Source organism: Lissotriton vulgaris, chromosome 6, assembly GCF_964263255.1.
Source record: "Lissotriton vulgaris chromosome 6, aLisVul1.2, whole genome shotgun sequence".
Classification (NCBI taxonomy): Eukaryota; Metazoa; Chordata; class Amphibia; order Caudata; family Salamandridae; genus Lissotriton; species Lissotriton vulgaris.
Window position 1 is genome coordinate 1155530817 of NC_141694.1, and position 15964 is coordinate 1155546780.

General features: G+C 43.9%; 1 protein-coding gene across 1 annotated transcript in view; it reads left to right on the forward strand.

The window, feature by feature from the left end:
• LOC147708559 (chitin synthase chs-2-like) overlaps nucleotides 1–15964 on the forward strand; it is a 389460-nt gene that overhangs the window by 128941 nt on the left and 244555 nt on the right. Inside the window, 2 exon segments of the mRNA XM_086927238.1 lie at nucleotides 13235–13421; nucleotides 14804–14896. Of these exon segments, the coding sequence (XP_086783364.1) occupies nucleotides 13235–13421; nucleotides 14804–14896 (280 nt within the window).

A 15964-nucleotide genomic window follows, 5' to 3' on the forward strand; every position in this document is an offset into this window, starting at 1 on the left:
ACGCTATCCAACACTTTTCCTACTGTTGCACTCTCTGGAGAGGCAATAGCAATTTTTACCCCTACGCTATCCAACATTTTCCCTACTGTTGCATTCCCTGGAGTGGGAATAGTAATTTCTACCCCTGCGCTATCCAACACTTTCCCTACTGTTGCACTCCCTGGAGTGGGAATAGTAATTTATACCCCTATGCTATCCAAGGCTTTCCCTACTGTTGCACTCCCTAGAGTGGGAATAGTATGTTTTACCCCTACGCTATCCAACACTTTCCCTACTGTTGCACTCTCTGGAGTGGGAATAGTAATTTATACCCCTACGCTATCCAATGCTTTCCCTACTGTTGAACTCCCTGGAGTGGGAATAGTAATTTTTACCCCTACACTATTCAACACTTTCTCTACTGTTGCACTCTCTGGAGTGGGAATAGAAATTGTAAGCCCTGCGCTATCCAACATTTTTCTTACTGTTGTTTTTCTGGGAGTTGGAATAGTAGTTTTATTCCCTCCGCTATTTAATATCTTTTTATTATTTTAGTTAATGTAGTATATAATTAATTTAAAAAATATTAAAAGTAAAATATTTTTTTATTTGTTATACATAATTATTTAATTTTTATTTATGTTGTTGTTTTATGTGTATAGATGTATTTGTAATTTATATTATTTTTAAATAATTTATAAGTTATTAAAATAATTATTTAAACTGATTATTAAGTATACATATTATATATTATTTGTATATGTTTAATTCATATTTTATTACATTATATATATATTACTTATTAATTTTAAACATTAAAAAATATTTTTAACTCTTTATTTTATTTATAGGTATTATCCAGTTTATTTTACATTTTTTTTTACAAAAAAAATGATATTTTTAATAACTAAATTTTTGACATCGACATTTTTTTCTCGATATTTTTGTACTTACCATGTTGTAGAGAGAATACCGATATTCTTGACATCGATATTCTTTCTCCGATATTTTTGTAGGTCGATTTTTTATCCTTCGATATTATGTCAGTGATCCGCCCCAGACATCCTCAATTGGGTTACCAACTCTTCCCAGAACTTAAGCACCAGACTACATTCCCATGCTAGATGCCAAAAGTCAGCTTCTGGTTGGCCACATCTATAACATTTGCTGGAGTCGCATAGGCCACATTTGTACAGCTTAAGGGGTGTATGATACACCCGATGAATATATTTGAAATGTATGATTCGCAAATTACAATTAGGTATAAAAGTGCTGGTGAGGTTGCATATGTGTTGCCACTCTGAGGGCAATAGTGGTGGCGTTAATTAATCGTTCCAGCGTGTGAGGCTTGTGTCCGTAACGTTGTTTTTCTCATCTCGCACTGCTCTGTACAACTTGGTAATTAACTTGCGTCATGTAGGTGTGACCAGAAACAATTGTAAAGATTGCAATACACGCAGTTCGATTGGGTATGTAGTGTAATGTGTTTCAATTGCCTGCTCGAGCCGCCTATGTATAGTAAATTGAAACAGTGGTAAGGGAATGGTTATATACTGAAGCCCCTCAGGGGTGATAAAATTCCCATTGGGAGACAAGTCTTGCATTGTGTCAATTCCTGCTTCTCTGAGTGCACGTATCAGGCCCTTCTCCTGAGTCACTGATAGCGAGCTTATCTTATCTTATCTTAAGACTTGTATAGCGCTCTGACACCATAGGTTTCCTGGCGCTGGGTGGTACTGAGAGATGTAGAGAGGGGGAGCTAGCCAGACTGTGTAAAAAGATTGGTTTTAAGAAGTTTTCTGAATTCCAGCAGAGACATGGAGGATTTGAAAGATAACGGCAACTGGTTCCAGAGTTTGGGAGCCAGATGAGCAAATCTGCAACCACAATATTTTTTGAGTTTGATTGGGACTGCGGTCAGAAGTTGACGGTGGGAGGACCGAAGGTTGCGTGCCGGGCGGTAAGGAGTCACTAGGGACTTCAGAAAGACGGGGGACATACCAGTCACAGCTTTGTAGGTCAGGCAGCAGATCTTAAATGCAGCTCTCTGTTCGACCGGCAACCAGTGGAGTTTACAGAGTAGAGGTTTTGCAGACTGCCACTTCGGGGTCTTAAAGGGGTCTTAAAGGCTAGTCGGGCCGCCTGATTCTGCACGACTTGCAGCCTATGTAGCAGGTATTTCGGTAGGCCATGATACAAGGAGTTGGAAAAATCCAGGCGGGAGAGCACAAGGGCACTTGTATCAGGGCTTCAGGCGAGAGTAGGTGGGAAACTTTCCTGATTCTCCGAAGCTGAAACATACACGAGGATACGACTGCACCAACCTGAGGCTTGAGGGAGAGCTCTGAGTCTATGATAACCCCCAGGCTCTTTGCCGATTTAGCCGGGATGGGCGGGGAGCCCAGCTCTGTAGGCCAAAACTGTGGGCCCCAGTGAGTGGAGCTACTGCCAGGGAGAATTAGCTCAGTCTTCCCTGGGTTCAGCTTGAGCTGATTAAGGTTCATCCATTGCTGGATATGTAACATGACCGCCTGACAGTCGAGAGCTGCGATACATGATGCGATACATGATGCGCATGGGGCAGTGCTGGAGCATAAATAGGGAGCTTAGTGGCAAGTCTACCAATAGATTGCCAGGCAGCAATGGTGGTGTCTAGCGTGTTAATCTCTAGTTTCTGGGAGCTGCGCCGTGTGTGAGTTATAATGCCGGATAGTGGAGTTGGGTGTGCATCACCATCCTCCACCGCAACATGAGGAGTGTAAGAGAGCAGTTTGAACCAATAGTGTGCATACTGCGCCTGGGCACATAGATTATAGATGTAAGGTTCTGGCTCTCTAAATCTACCTTTGGCATAATCAAATGTGAGCGTAGCCTAACCCACTCTGGCCTGTCTACCCCCCCCCCCCCATCCCCCGGCTAATCTAGGCAAAGATGAACGTACAGTACTATTAAAATGCTGTGTCAACCCTAATAGGAATGTTGAGAAAAAAATATAATAAACGTGGCAAAATGGCCGTCTTTATAACCGCATTGCAATCGGCCAAAGACAGTGGCAATGTGATCCATCTATCAATTTTTTGTTCTAAAGAGATACACGCTCTGCCATAGTTTTCTTTTATGACGACCTCAGGGTCCCGATTCACCCATATGCCCAGGTATTTAACAGGATCCGTAGTCCACAACAGAGGGTAGTCTATAACAGGGGGGAGTTGTTATAGGTGTTAGAGGTATTATTGCAGATTCATCTCAGTTAATAACTAGACCTGAGAACAAACCGAATCTAATGTATCCCTCTGCAACTGCGCTCAGTAACGTTGTGGCTCTCTGACAAACAGCACAATATCATCGTCATCGAGAGATATACTGACAGGGCAGGAAATTGAAGAACAAGAGCAGCGATAGGGTGCCCCTTTGGATCTGAAATGCCTCTGAGGTCAAGCCTCCTACCAGCACCCGGGCTGTGGGGTCGCAATATAATAAGTGCACCCAGCCGGAGGGAACCCCATAAGTTGCAGGATTTGGAACATGTATCTCCACTCTATAGAATCAAATGCTTTTGCAGCATCCAACATTACAGCTGCTGCAGGAAGGCCCGTATCTAATACATGGAACATCTCAAAAATAGATCTTAAATTACAAGACGTGGCCCTCTCTTGGATAAAACCGTGTTGGTCTGGTAGGGCCAGACAGGACATTAGAGGCTGGAGCCTAGTCGCTAGAATTTTGGCGTCTAAATTGATAAATAACAATGGTCTGTAGGAGTCAAAAAGGGACGGAGATTTGTCCTTTTTTAGTAAGGTAATGATGAGTGCTTGCCGTAGGGACAGCAGCAGAACACCAGAGTCATGTGCCTCTGCATACATTTCCCACAAGTGGGGCACAATTAGGTTGGCAAACTCTTTATAGAATTTGGCTCTGAAGCCGTCCGGCCCCAGTGCCTTTTTATTGGGTAAGGCACGGATCGCCGCCTTAATGTCAGACTCTTCAATTGGTTGACGAGATAGTCGCGGGGACCGTCCACCAGCCAAGCACAGGCTATCTCTGACAAGTACTCCACTAGATCCGAGTCGGGTGCTCTCCCACTTTATTCTTACATGGTGGCATAGCAAGTATGAAATTGGTCCATTATGTCCAGTGGTGTATAGTGTTCTCTGCCCTGTGCGTCCACTATTCTAGTAATATGATGATGTTTGGCCAGAAATTTTAGCTTAGCAGCTACATTTTAGCCTGTCCTCCCCCCCTCCCCATATGCCCTAGCCACGTGTCTGTGGGAAAGATATTGTACTTCAGTTTCTGCCATCTGATCATATTCTAAAACCAGCTCGAGAATGTAGCTTCACATGGTTTGGCTGTATAATCCCACTCCAATTGTGCTAGCTCTGCCTCCGTCTTTGCAAGCTGCCCCCTTAGGTCTTTTAAAATACCCGCTGTGGTGCCACTGCAGACCCCCTGATAGTCACCGTAAATGCTTCCCAAAGCGTGGCAGCACTCTTCACAGAGCCTACGTTTATCTTAAGGTCTAGGAGGGCAACTGCAACAAATGATGGACGAAATGCTGAATGGTACAGACATTCTCCCCCAGTCAAGAGATCTGTGTAAAATCCATTGTCCTTTTACCCACTACACCACCCCAGTTTGGACCCAGCCATATGCAAATCAGTTTTGACCCTGTGCCTCATGGGAAGATTCCAGGTCGAACTGCCAAGCCAGGTCCTCCCTGGTCCGCAAACAAGCATCCTGGGACCGGTTTCAGGGTATGTCACCCTTCATTAGCCAGGCTAGCTTGAATCCAGTGGCACAGTGAGCAAGGGACCCACATCTGGGCATACCCATCCCACTTAGGGCGAAAAGTGTAAATGCAATAAATGATGGACGGAATGCTGAATGATTCAGACAATCTTCCCCAGTCAAGGGATATGGGTTAAATCCATTGTTCTTTTGCGTAATACGCCACCACCCCAGCTTGGACTCAGCCATATGCAAATCAGTCTTGATCCTGTGCCTCATGGGAACAGTCCAGACCAAACAGCCAAGCCAGGTCCTCCCTGGACTGGAAACAAGCATCCTGGGACCGGTTACAGGGTATGTCACCCTCCATCAGCCAGGCTAGCTTGAATCCAGTGGCACAGGGAGCAAGAGACCCACGTATGGGCATACCCCTCCCACTTAGGGCGAAAAGTGTAACTGCAACAAATGATGGACGGAATGCTGAATGATTCAGAAATTCTCCCCCGGTCAAGAGATCTGAGTTAAATCCTTTGTCCTTTTGCCCACTACGCCACCCCAGTTTGGACCCAGCCATATGCAAATCAGTCTTGACCCTGTGCCCCATTGGAACAGTCCAGACCGAACTGCCAAGTCAGATCCTCTCTTGACCGGAAACAAGCATCCTGGGACTGGTTTCAGGGTATGTCACCCTTCATCAGCCAGGCTAACTTGAATCCAGTGGCACAGTGAGCAAGGAACCCACATCTGGGCATACCCATCCCACTTAGGGCGAAAAGTGTAACTGTAACAAATGATGGATAGAATGCTGAATGATTCAGACATTCTCCCCCAGTTAAGAGATCTTGGTTAAATCCATCGTTCTTTTGCCCACTCCGCCTCTCCAGTTTGGACCCTGCCCTATGCAAATCAGTCTTGACCCTGTGCCTCATGGGAACAGCCTAGACCGAACTGCCAAGCCAGGTCCTCCCTGGACCGGAAACAAGCATCCTGGGACCGGTAGGAGGGCCTCAGAGCAGAAACACCATGTATAAGGGTGATGGGTGTTGGCTGGTATCGTGAGAACAAGTTGCATTGGATTATAATTCGATAATGTACGCGGGAGAGCGGAAATTTCAGTGACCCACTCGTTCGCCCCCTTGTTTAAGAGCCAGTAATTCAGTCGGGACCAGCTGTGGTGCGCCAGCATAGCATGTGTGCCCTCTCTAGCAGAGCAATTAGGAAGTCGCCAAGCGTCAAAGAGCCTGAATTCCAACATAGCTTTTTTGATACTTTGGGCCACTTTAGGTGTACGTATTTCTAGTAGACTAGTAAGCATGGGCGGAAAATCCGTTCCGCTCGCGGATTTTGCGGATTTTCGGTAAATTCGCAATCCGCGAACTCTCGCAAATTTACAGAAAATCCGCAAATTCGCACGCCGCAGATTTTTTTTCTTGGTGATACAATATTGCGGCGTGCGGCGTTCACTTACCGTCATTCAGCGTTTGCCAAGTTGTTTTACTCTATATTTTGCGAGTGCTGCACCATTTTGGATCTTGCTGCGGGATCCCGCGGGAGTTTGGCGACGCATCGCGAGAGTTCGCAATTGCGAACATGTAGGTGCGGCAGGCAGCAACAATCTTGCACTCGCGAAATTACAAAATTTGCAATTCTGCACAAGAAATCCACTAGCAAGCAGCATAGACCTTCTGAAAATGATGATTTTTATCAGAATAACTCCTCAGGTTGACATTTGCCTGCACTTTTTTGGATTTGAGGCCTTTTGACTTTCTTTGGATCACTTTTGGATTAGAAATCAACTTTCACAAGTAAGTTTGTTTGGGGCATTACAGTTGCTGTTCTGCAGAAAAACGAGTTTTGCAAAACTGAAAGCACTCAGCAGGTGCAAAAGTTCACTCATCATTAGTAACCATTCCCTGTAGTACTTCCTGAGGGGCCCCTCCAGAGTTCAGTTGCCTATGTTTGTTTGGGGCATTACAGTTGCTGTTCTGCAGAAAAACGAGTTTTGCAAAACTGAAAGCACTCAGCAGGTGCAAAAGTTCAAACTCATCATTAGTAACCATTCCCTGTAGTGCTTCCTGACTGGGGCCCCTCCAGAGTTCAGTTGCTAGTTGCAACAATTCTATGACCCTGCTCTGACCCTCACAGCAGGCTCATAGAATAGCTACAAGTAGGCCACAAAGGTCCTGAAAAAAAAATTGCACTGCAACAGAAAGCAAATTACAGATAAGGAAGCAGGTGCCAGACTGGAATTTTAAAACAGTGACACATTAATAAATCAACCCCAAATTAATTCATGTCAGTTGAAGCAGGGCAGGTGTGCTTGCTTTTCCCCCCTATAATCTACAGTGATGAACCAGAGGGTGGCATTGATGTACCAGAAGGTGGCATGGGTGAAACAGAGGGTGGCAGTGGTGAAACAGGGGGCTGGGAACCTGTGATGATGAACCAGACGTAGAAACAACATAGTCGCGACCGTTGGGAGCCGACAAGTAAGTTCGCAATTGCGAACTGGTACAAAACCCTCGCGAACTGGCAGAAACCCTTGCGAACACAAAAAAAAATCTGCAAATTCGCGAGAATTCGCGGATTTTGTGGATTGCGAGTTCGCAAATATGCAAATTCGCGAACGCCAGATTCGCAAAATTCGCCCATGCTTATAGACTAGATGTATCCATATTGGGATCTAAGTATGTATTAAGGTTCCCCCCAACATGAAAGCAGCCTGATGCCACTCTCTCAACACACCATAAATGTGTGCAAATACTTCAGGTTCGACTGCAATGGGAACATACACATTAATAATGGTAATAAGGGAGACCCCTAGCTTTCCATGAACCAAGGTTACATCGACCTCCGTCGTCTGTGTATGTTTTGATTGGCATAAAAAGTAGACCCCAGTGAAGAAAAATCAGGACCCCTCTGGCATAGGAAGAGTATGATGATGCCAATTTAAACCCAGCCCATTTGAGAGCGTTCCTTGCCTCCGATAACTTGGTCAGATGCGTCTCCTGTAGGAGAGCAATCATAACCCATTGTTAGTCCAAAGAGGCAAAAACCAGTCAGATTTTTTTAGGAGAATGTAGCCCATAGACATTTCACATCATACAAGTATACTTATCACCCGTTAGTGCAGTGGGGGACAATAATCAGTGGCAGAGTGCGTAACCTACGATGCATATACAATGCCGAGCCTGAGGGCCATAGCCAGATGAACGGTACAACCACATGAACAAACCCGATATCAGAAAATAAAAATCCCCCAAACTCCTCCCACTTCAGCAGACCCTAATTGTCAAAGCCATCCCACAAACAAAATTAGGTATGTGTGGAAAATTTGTTCCTCTCGCGGAATTTGCCAATTTTTGGCAATTTCACGATCCGTGAATCGCGCAAAATTGCCCAAAAATCCGCAATTCGCAAGTTGGTGGATTTTTTTTTCTTGTTCGCGCTTCAAAAATACAATCTTGTGCGCACGGCATTGACTTACCATGATTCTGCGTTCGCTGATGAGTTTTCCTCCCTGTTTGCGTGCGCTACGAGATTTTGGTAGCTGGCCGAGCAACGCCACGATCGCGAACACGTCATTGCGACCTGAAACAGGAAATTGCGAACGAGAACACGTCATTGCAACCTGAAACAGGAAAAAGGCATCTCGAGCAGGCTGGTTAAGAGGAAACAACATGTTCACGATCGTTGAGACCGCATGCGCAAGTTCTCGTTCCTGAACTGGTAAAAAAATCTTGCGAATTTTGCAAAAAAAGACATAAATTCGCAAGCTTGCGGAATGTGGCGTTTTTTTGTGAATCGTGATTACGAATTTGCGTGAATTCGCGTTTTGCGAATTCGCAAATTCTGTCCATGCTTAAACAAAATACATACCATAACAAAATGAAACAAGATCGAAAAGAGGTACGGGGCAGACCCATTGGAGGGAACAATGCAGCGCAATGAACTCCCTGATGGCTTGGGAGGTGGCTGTCATAACAATCATGCGCTCCCATAAAAAAAATTTGTAGAGCCCATAGTTTTACCAGTGCAACAATCAAAAATATATGCCAAACATTTCTTCACCGGCATGTGCAAAAGCAAATTACATATATAGAGAAGGATACAGTTGCACCAAATCAAGCAGCCATAACATAGGCCCAAGAGTGCAAAGCATGAAGATAGGTGCGCCAGAGGCAGCGCATCACCTCATAAAGCACAGCAACATGAGTATTACTTGCAGCATCGTAAAGATAACATAACAGTTCAGAGATATTGATGCAGAGCTGTAGCGGCCGTCTATTAGCCCTCATCGTCCAATGCATCAGGAAGTGCCTGTTTTTTGCGCTTGAGGGATTTAGCAAAATCCATGGCTTGTTTAGGGTTTGCAAAGATTCTGGCTTTGTCATCTGTCCCAATTCGAAGATGAGCTGTATATAGCATTGCATATTGTACATTCTCTGCAAGCAGAAACTTTTTCACAGGCAAGAATTCCTTCCTTGCAGCTTGGACTGCTGCAGAAAAATCCAGATAAAATGTAATTGTGTTACCCTGGTACTGGATGGAGCCTTTCAGCCTCGAGATACAGAGTACCGTCTTGTGATCTCTAAAATTCAGAAGGCACGCAATGATCGGCCTGTCGGGTCCCCCAGAGGAGGGTGGACCGATAGCAACCAGTGCGCCCTTTCCACAATGAAGACGTCCGAGAAATTTTCAGCACCACTTATATCGCGAAGCATGGTTTCCACATACTCCTCCAGTCTACCAACATTTGTGGACTTGATCATCCCCATTATACGTAAATTATTGCCTCAGGATCGGGCTTCAAGATCTTCATTTTTGGCCTGTATGACTGCCAAAATCTTTTCCATGTCTGATGCTTTAGTGGTGGCGTGTTGCAACCCATCCTTTGTGTTAGATATGCGCTGCTCCGCTTCGCCTATCCTGGTGGCTTGTTTCTCCAATTTGGCTGACATATGGTCCATGTGAGTGCTTAGAGCCTCTATCTTCCCATCTATGGACTGAAGACTGGCTTGAATGGTGAACAGCGCCTTCTCCACTGCCCTTGGTGCTTTAGCCGACGCGTCCTGCTCGGTGTCAGAGGTGGCATTTTGCTGAGATTTGCCTGGTTTGCGCAAGTCAAAAGTGAGGCGCGGCTGGGATTTATCAGTTTTACCCATGGCGAAAGGGGGACAGGTGACACAAGGCGTGGTGGATCAATACAGCCCCCTCAATATGTCCGGTTTATAACACATGGCACTGCACCCCGCACAAGCAGTTGGCTCTTGAGAGAAGGGGGTGGAAGAGTAATTAGCAAATAGTCCTTTGAAGCAGTGTGCACAGTTAGTACATCCTATCCCCCACAGCAGGGGGGGTCCCCTATTTTCCAAAGTTGGTGTGGTTAAGTGAAGTTAGCAGGATGATGGCTCTAAATTCAGTCCGCTCAATACTGCAGATGTACACTAGCCAGGTAGTGTGTATATAAATACTGTGTAAATCCAGCCCCTGAGAAACTGGGCACACAACAGTTTGTAGTTATCAGCATATAAAGCACTAGGAGGACAGCATTAATGAACATAGCATATAGCAAAACGGTGGCAGCAGCGCTGTATCTAAAAGGGGTCTGTGCACTAATGTCAGTTACACAGAGAGGATAAAATAACGGAGAGTAGGCTGCCGCAAATGGGATTAAATGGCCCCACACACCAGGACTAAGGAGCACGGGAAAATTGGGCAAAAATTCAAAAGACAGCACAGTCGGCCAAGTAGCAGACCCAGCCCGCGTTGACCTGCTGGTGCAAGCGATCAGATTAGGGACTCCCCGCAGCTCACCTGCAGAGACTGGTGCTAGTTTTCTTTGCGCCCCAGGCCGAGTCCTCTTCCCAGCCTCTGCAGCCAAACGTGCAGTGGTCCTCGCCTTACCTCCGGCACTCACCCGTTACCAGGCACATCTCAGTATCTTGCACCAGGGGAATCAAAAACACAGGCAGGGCTCTGCGATCCTCTCCAGGCAGCCGGCGAATGCAATAGGGCACTTCACCTCCGGCCCGATCCCAGGTCAGCAGGCAATCCGGTCTCCCATTCTCCGGCCTGCCGCATTACCCCCAAAGGCAGGCTTCCATTGAGGGCAGCAGAGTGAACAGGTATGAGGATTTAGTCCACCTCACAGCCCCTCCGGGGGCCAACCAAGTAGCGTAAGGCAACGCCGCTCCCGCGAACGCCAGTCACGCGGCCGCCATAACACTTCACAGCCAATCCAGCAATGTCTGCACAGCGTGTCGATCAGGGGTCCAGCCAGCCATCCAGCCCTGCAAAGGAGATTCCATGCAGTTAGGGAGGGATTGCCACCCGTTTGTGAGTGTGGATGTCAATCCGGGAGCAGGATAATTATAGGATTATGAGGACAGCCGGTGGAACTGCACTACGGTGAAGCCATCTTGCCGTGCACCCACTAGCGCCCTCCCAATGACCTCTAGGCAATTGAGGGACATATTCTTTGTGGAAATGCCAGAAACAAAATATTTGAATAAAAGAGATTAGCTAATTTGCTAGTGGTTCTGAAAGATAATTCTTTAGAGTGCTCCAAGCTCTGCTCTGTGCATAATGTAACAAGTGCACACTTAAGCAAATTAAAGTCAGGTTTGCCTGAGCATTACTGGTAAACTGTTTACAAGAGGAGATGAGTGCCGAAGGATTGGCCTGAGCAGGCATTTAAACTCTGTGGAAGGAAAGAATGAAGCAGAACTGGTCTGGAAACGACTATCAAACTCTATAGAAAAGGAGATGAGTAAAAAAGGAGGGGTCAGGCAGGACCAGTGATCTCTGTGGAAGAGAACAGCAAAACAGGACTGGCTTAGTTGCAGCTGATTGTCTGGCTCGTCTGCGATGAATGAAGCAGGACTGGTTAGCCTTTTATCCTCCTCCCTACTGTCCTTATTCCCTCTTCCATTCTCCATTTGGCATTATTTACTATAATAATTTTTTTTGTTTATCACTACATACCCTAAATATGATGTTTCTAGCGGCTGTAAATATCGGACGCCATCATCAAATGTATGGTACTCTTTTTGCCTCTCCCAGGCTGCTCCCTTGATTCTGGGGCAATGCTCTCAACTTTATCATTGATGCTGAAGCCAGTAGACACTCTTTGCTGTGCATCTATGTCTCTTCAAAGATCTTTTATCACTATGTGTAATCCATTGTCTATGTATAGTTTATAGACTATTGTCTAAATAAACTTTGTTATCAACTTCAACTTCAACTATGTCTCTTCAGCTGCAGTCCATGTTTTGTTCCTGGGCTTAGCACCAGTCATAAACTGCTGTAGCAGAATGAAAGGTGTAGTAACTTGTGCCTGGGCTGCGGTGTAAGCTATGACTGGTGATTAGGATGGGAAATGCAACTCGAAAACATGATAAACGGATGGCCTCTTTTGACCATTAATTCTCCACATTTACTAGGTCCTTCCCTCCAGGCCTCTCTATCATCAGTTTAATACAAACAATAAACCTTTCTATAACTAACAAAAATCATAATAATATACCGTCAAAGAAAAAAAGAACATGCTGGAAAAGCAAATTCCATTTCAATAGAGACCTATAGTAAAGCTAATTTAACTGAGCATTTAATATGCACTGCGAATGCATGGTTATACATGCAAACAAATGTGTAACTTGAAGCATAAATATAAAATATGAGCAAAAGAGCACATATTTACATATGCAAATATTGCTTGAAGCGTAAGTGTAGTAACTTGAAGAAAGAACATATGCACATGATTAAACTGAACATTAGAGCACACGTGTATAAATCTCTAATCCCTACAATGAATACATTCTAGTATGTTTCACACATGTTAATGAAGTCAAGGCACTCAGTGAATATAATGAAAAATGCGAGTTTATAATTGCATTTCTGTGACGTGTAAGGGTGGAGCCTAAATTGTGCTGCTCCATGGCTTTTCATCACTTCACATGCAGCCATTCCCTAAGAACTGCAGTGAGAATGCTGCTCATTATTATGTATGAAGTACAATTTCTGCAAATCCTACCAAACTCTCGTTTTCTGTGTGCTGACAGATTAGTAAATCAGCTGCAGTGGAAAATTATCATGCGGTCCACAACAGACTCTGGAGAAAAGAAAAATTGCATCTGTAAGGCAATAGTGTGTTAGGACCCTAAATTATGACTATACCATGTATGGAGATAGGACAAACAGAATATTGTTTCAGTAGCAATGGCCTAGCAACCAAGCACAAGCAGGATGTGACATAAACCCCTCTTAATGTGCCTCTCTTATGTAGTCTCTCTCTCTATTCTACACTTAAATACAAAAAAACGCCTTGATGAAATCTGGCTACAACCTCTAGTTCACTTTCTTGAAGAACTTTTGCTTGGTGTTTTTAACAAATGTAGCTTTAGTTTTTACAGCTAAGCCTCTACTTTAAATTCTGTGTGGACATCTTTCTTGATCAATGTATTGGGATTGACTGTGAAAACGGGCTATTTTCATTTGACCTTTCTTTTGATTTTGTGATCTTCAGGGTGTTTACATATGATAAGGAAACTCAGTTTTCAAGCAATTGGGATACAGATGCAAGCTCTCTACGGACCAGGCTTACAGTAACACCTTATGGGGGGCAGCTCCAATACACTCTCCCCAATGGCAACTTTTTATATGTGCACTTGAAGGACAAGGATCGTATTCGGCACAAGAAGAGGTGGTCACAGGTAAACTGAACTTAAAATCCATCCACGCATATATTGTATATGGGGAGTGGACTTAGTGGGGTGAGAGGAAGATCCCACAATATTGTAGTTGAATTATCAACCCGCAACGTTAGCCCTTCCACAATATTGACTACAACTATATTTCAAGGCAATAGTAAATGTATACTTCGCTGTATTCAATTTGCTTGTTGATATAGCGATTATTGATATTGTGATACAGATATTGTTGCTTCACAATATTTTTGAGTTCGATATTGTTGTATAAAACTAAGAGCACACTTCATATCTGTCAAATAATGTAGCTGGTCATATTATGACTCTTCTGAACTCCATGGAAGATTCCATCAACTGATTTTGTCATAGATTGAGTATCTGTACTTATGGCCTTAACTCCTGCCACAAATCATTTCAATGACTTGGACTTATTATTTATTGGCATCGCTATTATGACGGGTGTTCTCTTCAAACCAAAATAAAAATATAATATTCTTTGATTCCACTGATATATTAACTAAATCCAGATGATAAAAACATTGCAATTCGTTGCAAATCAAAATGTTAGGCAAAGGGGGCTGATTTAAGGTTAGGCAAATGTGTTACTATCAATCAAGGTAAGTTTTTTCCTGTGAAGCAAAGTAGCAAAAGCCCGAACACTCTGGGAATTAGTTCTGTGTGTCTGAGGAATATTGTTTTTCCTGTATTTGTCCACTATGTCTGTCATGTTGTTGCAAACAAGATAAATCAGTATTAGAAGGTCTTCCCTAACTAAGGCAGGCCTTATGACACTTTTATGATGGAAGCCTTGTTGCAGGTTGGTGATGCGCAAGGATTTTCTGTAGGCAGAAAAACTCAGCTGTCAGAAAGCCAAATGAAGCGGAAGAACCACACAGCCGTGCCCCGTGAAGGTAAGAGTGGTGGGGCGAAGGGGGGTGGGGGGAGTTTCGATAGATGAAGACAAAGAAAAAATCATTATTTAATTAATTTTCCCTCTTGGTCATCTGTCGAATATCCCCCCCCCCCACCCCCCAACCCGGCCTCACCGCTCTTACCTGCACGGTCCGCTCCTGGAACCACAAGCTTGAGCACAACTACCGCCAATTTACTGTGAATTCATCTTTTACACCCACCTCTAAATGTGGCCAACAGACATAAACATAGTGTCCAGATATAACTGACATGGTGCAAATGGAGGTTTAAGATAAAATGTGCAGAAGGATTAGAAATGATGTGTTGTGATGGTAACAAAGAGGTCTCCATGTCTGCTTCTGAGCCTTTTCCCATTGGCCTTTGCGCCCAAACACACCTACTGACAATTTAACACTCACCCAATAATATGATGACATTACTAATCATAGTGCTTGCCGTGTATGCTGTCTTTTCAGATTATGTACCTCTATTATTTGTTGGGATGGAAACTCTACCGAGACGCAGTACAAGGGAATGAAAGCCAAGAAGCTTTGAGACAAGAGTTACAGGTACTTCTTTCTGAATTCCATTATTTGTGGTTGGAGCATAGGGCCTGAGTAAATGTGGCATAGTTGTGTGAAGGGTTGGTAGTGTGGTACTTTATTACGGAACGGCAGAACAAGAGGGGCTTAAAGCAGAGGAATTTATAGACTTCCCAAACCTGATTGGTTAATGAATGGACATGAGCTGTGGTTAAATTCCTTCAAACAAGGTGCCAAATTATTGTAATGTTATTTGCTCTCCTAATTACAGCAAGAGTAAACACATTAGGGTTCACAATTCTTGTTGGTTTTCAGGTAAATATTAACTGCATGGTACTATGTACTGGCTGGCAATGGGTTGTTTATCCTAGCCAATAAAGATTGAACATTTTTTGATGTTAGATCTTGCTAAGATAATGAAAGGCCAAACAAATGTCTCCAGACGAAGGGCACGGAAGAAGTAGGCATTGCTAAGTTCTCTTTTGAAAGAGTTTCTTGGTCATTAAACTTTTTATTATCCTCACCCTCCTTTGTTAACGCACATAAACCAAGGAGGGTGTATTAGAAAAGCATGCACAAATGGCTGCAAGAGAACCATAGAGAGAAAGACAGAAAGAAAGCATTTGCCTAGGGTTCTAGATGGTGTAGATTTAGGTCTGGCTGAAATACGATTTGGCTACTATTTCCAGTGTAATATACAATGAAAGGTAGTCTGGTGGCAATAATTCACTACACAAAACAAAACACTAGTGGCACTCACACATTACACGAAAATACAAACAGATAGACAATTCTTAAGACATTAACCCAACTAAACTACACTACAACTTCGTTGTATGTGATTTTGGAGAAAAACATGCTACATGAAACTAATTATCATGACCCCTTTTAATCAACAGTTTTTCACAATTTATTCCCCTTGAATGGCATTCACCAAGCTGGTGAGTCCAACCTGCTAAAAGCCATTCTCGGTGAAACACGGCCCCAGGCTTGTTGTTCACCAGTATTATTGTCTGGTCAGCCCATTTATATTTTCCTTATATCTCTTTAGTTTTAGTTTTTTAAGGTATTTTCCCTACCCTCCAAATATTGTGT